The sequence below is a fragment of the Hippopotamus amphibius genome, chromosome 1 (assembly GCF_030028045.1).
Source record: "Hippopotamus amphibius kiboko isolate mHipAmp2 chromosome 1, mHipAmp2.hap2, whole genome shotgun sequence".
Classification (NCBI taxonomy): Eukaryota; Metazoa; Chordata; class Mammalia; order Artiodactyla; family Hippopotamidae; genus Hippopotamus; species Hippopotamus amphibius.
In genome coordinates this window covers 38165460-38175070 of record NC_080186.1, presented here as the reverse complement: position 1 = coordinate 38175070, position 9611 = coordinate 38165460, and the positions used below count along the sequence as shown (strand labels likewise).

The window sequence follows — 9611 nt, the reverse complement described above, 5'->3', positions numbered from 1 at the left end:
ATGGGGGGAAGACAGAGGCTGGGAGAGGGGGTGGGGAATCCAACAGAGACAGGGAGAGAGGTCAGGGAAGAAGGAAAGGGGAAACAGAGAGAAGGGAAGGCCAGCGTGAGATGCAGAAGCTGTAGGCAGAGGCGGGGACCGCAGTGGAGAAGAGATGGAGTGGGGCAGGGGGCCTGGGGCAGGCAGGTGCCTGAAAATATAGCTTTATATATTTATATGTATATCTCACATTCCACACACCAACTTACTAGGGGCAGAAGGGGAGGAAGGGAGGGATGGGAGGAGGTGACACTGAGGCAGGGATCTAGCCAGTGAGAGCCTCTCACTCCCCGAGGATAGCTGGGGGCACCTGCCTCTCACCTCCTCCCCATTCGGCCTCCGTGGGATCCAAGCAGGGCCATGCAGAGGGCGTAGGCGTGGGCTTCACCGAGGGCTGGAGCTCTGGGGGGCGGGGAGGGGGGGACAGGAAGCAGGACTCCAAGGCCCCAGGATCCCTGGGCTCGTGGAGTTAACTCCTTGAGAGCCATCTTGGGATAACCATGGGGCTGCGCCGGGGGCACCCAAGAGCCCTGGCTGGGCGGGAGGCCAGCAGTCAGTTGGGCAGCGTATCGAGTCCCAGGGAGGCCGCGTGCTGCTTGGCCCGAAGCCGCAGGTTCTCGATGCTCGTGGTTTTACTGTTCAGGGCAGCCGAGGCAGGTGCCAGGCCTGCGGGGGGCGCAGGCAACAGTGGGGACCCCCACACACCCTGGTGGGCAGCGGCGGCCGCTGACAGCGACTGGTAGTAGGACTGGCAGTGCAGGGAGCCCAGTGGGGCCATGTTGACGCCCAGGTAGGGCACAGCGGCGGCGGCAGCCGCAGCAGCAGCAGGGGCCGGGCCCCCCACTTCGAAGGACGAGTAGTGCACCAGGTTGTTAGTGGCGGCCATGTGCTGTCGGAATTGCTCCTGCAGACGGAAGAGGCTCAGCGGGGATGAGGAGTAGGAGTGGGAGGGGCCCAGGAGGCCGCCCCCAGGGGCTGCAGGAGCCAGGGCCAGGCTGCCCGGCGAATCTGCAAGCAGAGAACCAAGAACTGAGGACTCAGGGCAGGGCACTGGTCTGCCAGGAGGGGCTCCCTCGGCCTTGCCACCCCCTTGGAGCTGCAGACAAAATGGGCTTTGGCTGAAACTATAGCCACCCTTTCCCCTCCAGCTCTCAGCTCACAGCCCCATCCCCTCCCTGCCTGGGCCCAGGGTTTGTGTCTGAGATAAGTCTCTTGCCAGAGGTCTTTTCCTTCAAAAACACAGCTCAGAGCCTCTGCTGCATGTGGGAATCTCTGATGCCCATATGGTACTCACCCAGTATGCACTGGTACCTCTGTACTGGTTGTTAAAGAACTGGAATATTTCCGTAATGGTTGATAAATAGCTTTTGCCCTGAGCTCCCCAAGTACCCCTCCCCTGCCACAGAGCCTCTCCCCACAAATCCCCTAGACCTTCCCAGGATTCAGCAACTAAAGGGCGACCACCTGGCCCAGGTCTGCTAGGGCTGAGTCCTTTCTATGGGTCAGGCTGAGTGCCATGTGTCAAAGGCTAACTCACTGCTCTGACCCCCCTCACAAAGCCAGGCCCCTGTGCAGCTAGACCTGGCTGTTGTCCCTAGGCTGAGACCCAGCCCACCCACAGCCGCTGCTGAGCCTCACCTGCTTTGGGGCTGCCCCTCTTGCAGGCCAGCCCCTTGCTCTCAGCCCCAGGGCTCTTCTCAGTTTTGGGATCCTCGGCCCCTGCCCGGGGGTCTTCCTCCCGGTCTGGCTGGTCTTCGGGGGCTGACTCACTAGCCGACTGCTCAGACAGGCTCAGGTGAAGCTCGGCAGGGGGGTCACCGCTGGGCAGGCTGGGGGGCTGGTCAGTCTCCAGCTGGGTGTCTGGGGTCGGGGCCTCGGTCTTGCCGTCCCCATGGGAGCCCTCGGCCTCCTTCTGCTTCTGGAGCTGCTCTTTCTGCAGGCTGCGTTGCTTCTTCCGGAACTTGGCCCTGCGGTTCTTGAACCACACCTGGGGACAGGGAGCGGAGCAGGAGTGGGAGGGAAGCAGTGGAGCTGCGGAGCAGTGTGCTCCAGGAGGGGATGTGAGGGATGAGGTTGCCCCCGCCCGCCAGGAAACACACACCCACAGTCCTTTCCAAACCCCACCCACACCCCGTCACTGAAGGCATTCATGGAGACACCAGGTGCAGTTTTGCACTGAAGACTGAAATGCTGGCTCCTGGACAGTGGGAAGCCAGATTGACGGACTGCTGCTTGTCTGCAAGGTCTAGCTAGAGGAGCTGGGTCCTACCTGCACCCGGGCCTCAGGTAGGTTGGTGCACATGGCCAGCCTCTCACGCATCACCACATCCGGGTAGTGAGTCTTCTGGAAGGTCTTTTCCAGGGCCTCGAGCTGCTGAGCCGTGAACGCCGTGCGGCTGCGACGCTGTTTGCGGTGCTGGGAGCCATAGCGGGCCTCCAAGATGATGTCTTGAAATGTACAGCCGTTGGAGGGCAAGGAAAGGGGGCCCATTTAATTATGGGAAATAGGTTTTGAGTCTTACCCTGCTCTGACCCACTGTGGTGCTGCCAGAGCTAGACCCTGGTCCTTCCCCCTTGGAAATCACCCATCTCCTCTCCGCATGGCTGGATTTTCAAGATCACTCCACCCCATCATCCACTATCTGGACCACTGAGGTCTAACTCATCTCTATGAATGGCTGTCAGAAATATGATTGAGGGGGATCTTCCTTATTTGGTTTGGGGTGGGTGGGTAGGCAGGTGAGTGGGCATTGCCCTAAAATCCTTAAAATCCCAGGATAATAAGAGTAAAATATTCTGAGAGTACATGATGCAAATAATTTGGAAGTCCGTGTCACAAAGCTTCTAATGGCCCTTAGATTCTAGATACCAAGAGAATACTGTCCCAACCATGAGAAGCCAGGCCGTGACTTGTCTGCAAGGTCTAGTTAGGAGAGGTCTGACAGAGTAGATGGAATTCACTGGCACCTGATCCTACGTCCTCTGCGTGTGCATCTCGTCATCCCAGTTGGCCTATGAGTCTCTGATGGCAGGACCTGAGGCTCCTGCTCTTATGTCTCCTTGACAGAAAGCCTGGCTCTGGCAGGGCCCTCAGAACACAGAAAAGGCTTGTTGCATGCAAACTTGACCCTTCTGTCTGCTTCTTCCAGGAGGGAAGGACAAAGAGAGCAGGTACTAACCACCACAGGCTTGGAGGGGAGACAGGCCTGGTGGACCACAGATTCCACAGTCCTGCCCATGTGCTGGGAATGTGAACCTCCCAGCATAGATATCTGCCTGGGGTTGCTGTCTAGCCTCCAGCCGTTCTGCTTGACTAGTCCTTGGAGGATGGACAGTTAACCTCTCTCTCCCGGCCTCCCATCACCCATAAGTGGACGCTGGATGATCTATGCTGAAGGGAACCCGAGCTGTGTCAGCCTCTGCACAGGGCTGCCAGGGTCCTTCCCCTGAACTCCAGGGACTGGGGAGTCAACACAACACTCTACACAAGGAAGAAGGAGGCAACGGGTGTAAAGGAAGCTTCAGACTTTGGGCTGCTCCTTCTTCCGTGTAAAGAGGGACCCCTGAACCCCTCACAAACTGGAACTAATCCCAGCCTAGTGAACCCTGAGCTCATGCTGGTCACACTGGGGGAGGGGAAGGAGTGAGGACCCCTCGCAGTAAAACCCTGGGTGCAGGAGCAACAGCTCAGCAACCTGCTGCTGGCTCCAGGGACTGAAAGGGTAGGGGGTGGTCGCAGCCTGGGAGCCCAGGCGGTCTGGACCATCAGCAAAACCTCTTGCTGGAAGGCAAGGCCTCCACACTAAGGCCCGCCTGGAGCTCATGTCCCTCCTTCTTAAGACTGGAGAATTGGAGGGGGGCGGGGAGTGGGGGTAGGATGAATTGGGAGATGGGGATTGACACATATACACTATTGATACTATGTATAAAATAGATGACTAATGAGAACCTGCTGTAGAGTGTAGAGAACTCTACTCAGTGCTCTGTGATGACCGAAATGGGAAGGAAATCCAAAAAAGAGGGGATATATGTATATGTAGAGCTGATTCGCTTTGCTGTACAGTATAAACGAATACAATATTGTAAAACAACTATACTCCAATTAAAAAAAAAAGATTAGGAAATTGGTGGGAGTGCTGAGTACCCTACTTCCTCTGTCCCCACCAGCAGAGCTGAGCCTCTGTCCCTGACTCTTCCTCTCTGGGCCGTGGAACATGGTCAGGATCTAATGTCACCACCAGCTTGGGCGCAGGGAATTCACTCCAAACCAGAGAAGCAGCCATAGCAGGACTGCACCCACGTTCCCATATTGGAGACTGATGCCCCCACGCTAATCTACAGAAGGTGACCAGGAGCTCCGTTTTATCCACTGAGCCCTTCCCAGAGCCGGGCAGGGTCTAAAGGAGTCGAAGTGGCTGCCTCACCCTCCCTTCCGCCAGAACCCCTACCCAGGCCCCATATCCCACCCCATTTCTGTACCTTTACTCATGCTAGTCCCCTTTCCTTGCCTTTTTAAGGCTGGCGCCTGCTCCACAGCCTCCAGGAAGCCCTCCCTGACTACATCAGCTGATCATGCTTCTCTGGTCTGCCCCACCATTTGATCCTGGCCTTGCTGTTCCCTTTCATGGGTCTCTGGGCACCTGGTCTCCCTGGAAGTGTCCTAAAGCCCTCTGAGGACCACCTGGCACAGGGCCAGAGCAGTTCACCAGTTGCTTGAGGTTTGGCCTGGGATAGGATGGGGTGGGTGGCTTCAACCCCCGGGAAATCACATTCCCCACCTGTGCCACCAAATCCTCCCCATGCTCACTGAGGGGCGGGCAGGGCAGGGCAACAATCAGCTGAACTGGGAGCCGGTGGGGAACCAGGCTGCAGCTCCCTCAAGGCACCTCCCTTGGGACTTGGGTAATAATTTCCTCTGAGCACCTCCCAGTCCTTGCTGAATACCTTGTGTGTTATCTCAAATAATGCCCCAACCATCCTATGGGATGAGTACCACCACGTTCCCTGTTTATAAAGGGGGAAGCTGAGAGGCTCAGAGAAGAGAGCTAAGTGGGCAGACCCTACAATGACTGCAAGTCTATGACGTCAAAGCTGTCATTAGCCATAATGTCACATTCTAATCTCCCACTCCATCCCTGCCTAGATTTAACCTCTCTGAGCCTCTGTTTCCCTGTCCATAAAATGGAGATAATAACCTCCCTTTGCCGGACTTGAGTGGTCAGACGCAGAGAGAGAGAGAGAGAGAGAGAGCACCTCACACAGTGCCTGGCACACAACCAGTGACGCACACATGGGAGTTGTTAGAGATGGGACTCCCTGAGCACTCCAGCCACTTCCTGGCTGGAATGCTTTGGGCTCCTACCTCAGTCTCTCTGTCTGTGAGAGAGGCTGATGAATCCCTCCCTCACGGGGCTGTAAGGGGATCTGAAGGCATAGGGCAGCTCCAGGCCCAGCACAGGGCTGGCAAACAAGGGAGCTCTGGACACTCATGCGCAGATTTTGAATTGACATCTCCCCGTGTTGCTAAGTGACCTGGGTCTTCCTGAGTCTCCCGGAGTACACGTTCCCAGTGCTCCCTCCTGTCTTCACCTTCCAGATCCTCTTCCCCCAGATCTCTCCTCCACCCCCCAGCCCCCGTTCCCACAAACGGCCCTTACCAGCCAGGCGCTCAGCCAGCGTAAGCGCGTGCACCGAGGGCCGGTAGTCGGGGCCGTGCTGGGCCTGCTGGGCCGCCTGCTGGTGCAGGTTGTACATGGCGCTGAGCGAGTTCATGGCGTGCAGCGAGTAGCCGTTCACCCCGTAGTGCTGCATCGCGGCATGTGCCTGCAGACCGGGGAGAGGCAGGGACGCGCGTGAGGCCATGCCGGCACACTCTGCCCTGGGGGAGACACCACCCCTTGCCCAGACCTTGGATGCCCACCTCATCCCCAAGGGCTTCTGCTGCCCCTTCGGAAGGTGGCCCGCCTTGCCCACAGCTAAGAGGGCTCCTGCGTGTCTTTATTCGCTCACTCACTCACTGATTCCCACAGCGGGACTGGTGCAGGGTTTACTGCCTGGTCTGGAATCTCCACTCTGCCACCTGGGAGCTTTGTGGCTTTGAGTAAGTCACTTAACTTCTCTGACCTTCAGTTTCTCCATCTGCAAAATGGGGTTAGTAATAGTACTTATTGCACGGGGTTGTTGCAAGGATTAAGAGAAGCCCTTACAATAGGGTCTGGCACGCAGCGTGTTCTCAAACGTGTTAGTCATAAGGATTCATCCGTCCCTTTGCTGCTTCGTACAGTCACCTCTTCATTTAATCACCCAGGCACTTACTGATTTGTATATCATTGTTTTGCTCACACACTTGTTATTTATGCAACAAACAGCCATTGAGGCTCACATCGGGCCAAGTCCAGAGCAGGCCTGGGAACACTGAGGCGCTTGCTCTGATGAGATAGTGGATTACAACCCTCGTGTGCTACACAGCTGTAAAAACACTGTTCCTACCACTGTCACACACACACTGCCATTGCCTCCTTCTATTCTCTGCATGTTCCCAAGAAGCAAGCAGACCAAGAGCAATGAACCGCATTTACAGATGAGTCTACTGAGGCTGAGAGAAAAAGCAGTGACAAGTTGAGGCCACACAGCCTGTCCAGGGCCTGCTCCGCCCCCACACTGCCTCAGCCCCATTCTTTGGTGGCCGTCGCGTCAGAGAACACATCCTTTCTGCCAAGACAGCTCGGATCAGCACGAGGCTGCCGGGGGCCCACCAGCCCCAGGGCTCCTCCGGACCCTTGCAGTCCTCATCTGCGCGCCCACCATGTATCAGCCTGAAATGTCACTTTTGGAATGTGGTCCATTTGATAAGAGGAAGAATGTGTCCAGGTGTCTCAGCTCCCCACCCTCCCTGAAGTGGACACATCACCAAACATCTACAGCACATCTATGCACACACGTGCACACACACGGTTCATGCACAAATTCCCATTCTCAGCAGAGCATTCACATAAGCAGTCATCAACATTCACTAACACAATGTCATTATTTCCACAGTCCCACACATAGATGTTCTCACGGATACCTATCCACACAGCAGAGGCAGCTATGCACAGACACGACACCCATACACATCCATGTATTACACCTATTCATTCAACAAATATTCATTAAGCACCCACATACTAAGTACCAAAGTCCTTGCCTTCATGGAATTTGCTTCCGGGGGATGGGGCTATAAAACAACAAATAAACCTATGTAATAATGTCAGACAGGAATAAGTGCTCTGAAGAAAAATAAGGCAGAGGAAGAGCATAACAAGAGGAAAGGAAAGGCTACTTTAGAACATGTGATCAAGAAAGGGCACTCTGATATTCGAAGTCAGCCCTGTGAATCTCGGGGGTTGCGGGGGGGGGGTGCGGGGGGAGACTTTCCAGGCAGAAGGAACAGCAAGGACAAAGGCCCTAAGGCATGAACAAGCTTGGTGTGTGTGTGGAACAGCAAGGAACACAGCAGGAGAGGGCAAGGTGGGGAGATAAGGTGGGAGGGAGAGGAGGCGGCCAGATCCCAGGGGGCTGCATGGTCCTCTGTAAAGAGTTTGAATTCTATCCTGAGTGCGATGGGAAGCTCCTGGGGGGCCTTGAACAGGTAGGTAACATGAGGATTTGTTGTCAAAGGCTCACTTCAGCTGCTGTATGGAGAACAGACTACAGGGGGTCAAGAAGAGAAGTGAAGAGACCAGGCCACTGCAGAAGCCCAGGCCAGGGACCAAGGTGCCTTCCGCTAGGGTGGTACGGGTGGAGGTAGGGAGAAGTAGTCAGAATCAGGACATAGTTTGAACGTAGAATTGACATGACTGCTGATAGGTTGGTTATGAGATATGAGGAGAAAAGGGTAAAAAAAGATGACTCAAGTTTTTGGCCTGAGTCACTGAGTGAAGATGGGTCTTTTCCCGAATCAGGAGCTCTGGGGGAGAAGTGGGTCTGGGAAGTAGGAGGCAGGAATGGAAATCAAGGCTTTTGGGGGACATGGGTAAGTGTGAAATATGGATTTGACTTCCAAGTAAGTATGTTAAACTGCAGGGACATCCCTGGCAGTCCAGTGGTTAAGACTCCATGCTTCTGTTGCAGGGGGCATGGGTTGGCCCTGGTCAGGAACTAAGATCCACACATAGATGTTCTCATAGATAACTATCCATATACAGGGTGGCCAAAAAGAAAAAAAGAATGTAAAGTTCGTAACTAGATATACAAGTTGGGAGCTGAGGGCTGGATTTACAGATTTCTGAGTCAACACTCACACATGACACCTACCAACAACACTTGCTTACAGAATCCCACTCCATGTATCATAAACGTGACCCCAAAGGCAGAGATCTAAGAGAAAAGAATGATGGACATGGCAACATAAAGTGCTGAAGCATTTATAAAAAAATGTACCACAAACAAAGCTAAAAGGCAAACAACAAACCTGGGAAAATATTTACCATACATGACATCGTAAAATTGATAAAAAAAAAAAATAATAGCACAAATAAATATAAAAGAGAATACCCATAACACATGAAGAACTCTTACATAGAAAGAAAAATATAGTCGCCTTAATAAAAGATGGGCTAAGTAAATGAAGAGACAGCGTTTGTTTGTTTGTTTGTTTGTTTGGGCCACACCGCACTTGCAGGATCTGCATTCCATGACCGAGGAATGAACCTGGGCCCCTGGCAGTGAGAGTGCAGAGTCCTAACCACCGGACCGCCAGGGAATTCCTGAAATGACTTATTAAGGAAGAAAAACATATAGCCGTCTGACAGATGACCAAAAAGATGCTCAGACTTCCTTGTCGCCGTAGAAATAAAAATAGAAATAATAAAATAAGAATTCCACCAATCAGATTAGCAAACATGAAGAAAAATTATTAAACAGTGTTACTGAGGGGAGTAGGAAATATTCCTTCTCCTACCTCACTGACAAAAGAGCTCTTCACTCCCTGCATCAAAATCTTTTAGATAGAGCATCATTGGACTTAACAATTCCATTTCCAGAAATGTATCCTTCAAGGATGCATAGATACGGATGTGGGAATGTTTATGACAGCTCTGCTTATGATGGCAAACAATTGGAACCCTCGCTGTCCATCAAGAGAGGATTAGTTCAGTACATGAGGGAACAGTCACGCCCGCAATGGAAGACGGTGCCACAGTTTAAAACGATGATGTGTATCTGTACGTGCTGATGCTCACAATATATTGTCGAGTGGAAGAAATAGGTAACAGGATGCATGATGTGATCCCATTTCTGTAATGTATGTATATATATATGCATAGGAAAAAAGTCCGGAAGGTTATACCCTGAAATGTTAACAGAGGTTATCTCTGGGAGGTAGCAGATGGGATTACCGGTGATCTCCACATGTATATTCTTTCTTTCTTTCCTTTTTGAGGGTGGGGATGGGGGGAGGGTTATCTTTGTGTTCCAAGGGATGTGGGGATGGAGCCAGGCTCCAAAAGGTGTCACAAGGGCCACGTGAGGAAGAGGGAACAGAGTTGAGAAGTAATTTTACCCATCCCCCACCCCTCCGCCAGGCTGGAATG

At 53.4% G+C, this 9611-nt stretch overlaps 1 protein-coding gene across 1 annotated transcript; it reads right to left on the bottom strand.

Annotated features, from left to right (window-relative positions):
* Positions 1-592: 592 nt before the first annotated feature.
* Positions 593-6026, bottom strand: DMBX1 (diencephalon/mesencephalon homeobox 1). Its single transcript, XM_057705217.1, has 5 exons — positions 5960-6026; positions 5697-5862; positions 2309-2487; positions 1678-2026; positions 593-1047 (listed from the first exon to the last, which is right to left on the bottom strand). Exons 2-5 carry the CDS (start codon positions 5848-5850, stop codon positions 593-595), a joined length of 1137 nt encoding a protein of 378 aa, XP_057561200.1. The 5' UTR covers positions 5851-5862; positions 5960-6026.
* Between the last annotated feature and the right edge of the window lie 3585 nt (positions 6027-9611).

Coding starts and splice junctions, on each gene's coding strand:
- DMBX1 (XM_057705217.1), bottom strand. CDS start 5,850: ATGCAGCACTACGGGGTGAACGGCTACTCGCTGCACGCCATGAACTCG. Junction 2,027..2,308: donor TACCTGAGGCCCGGGTGCAG/GTAGGACCCAGC, acceptor CCCTGTCCCCAG/GTGTGGTTCAAGAACCGCAG. Junction 1,048..1,677: donor GAGGGGCAGCCCCAAAGCAG/GTGAGGCTCAGC, acceptor CTCTGCTTGCAG/ATTCGCCGGGCAGCCTGGCC.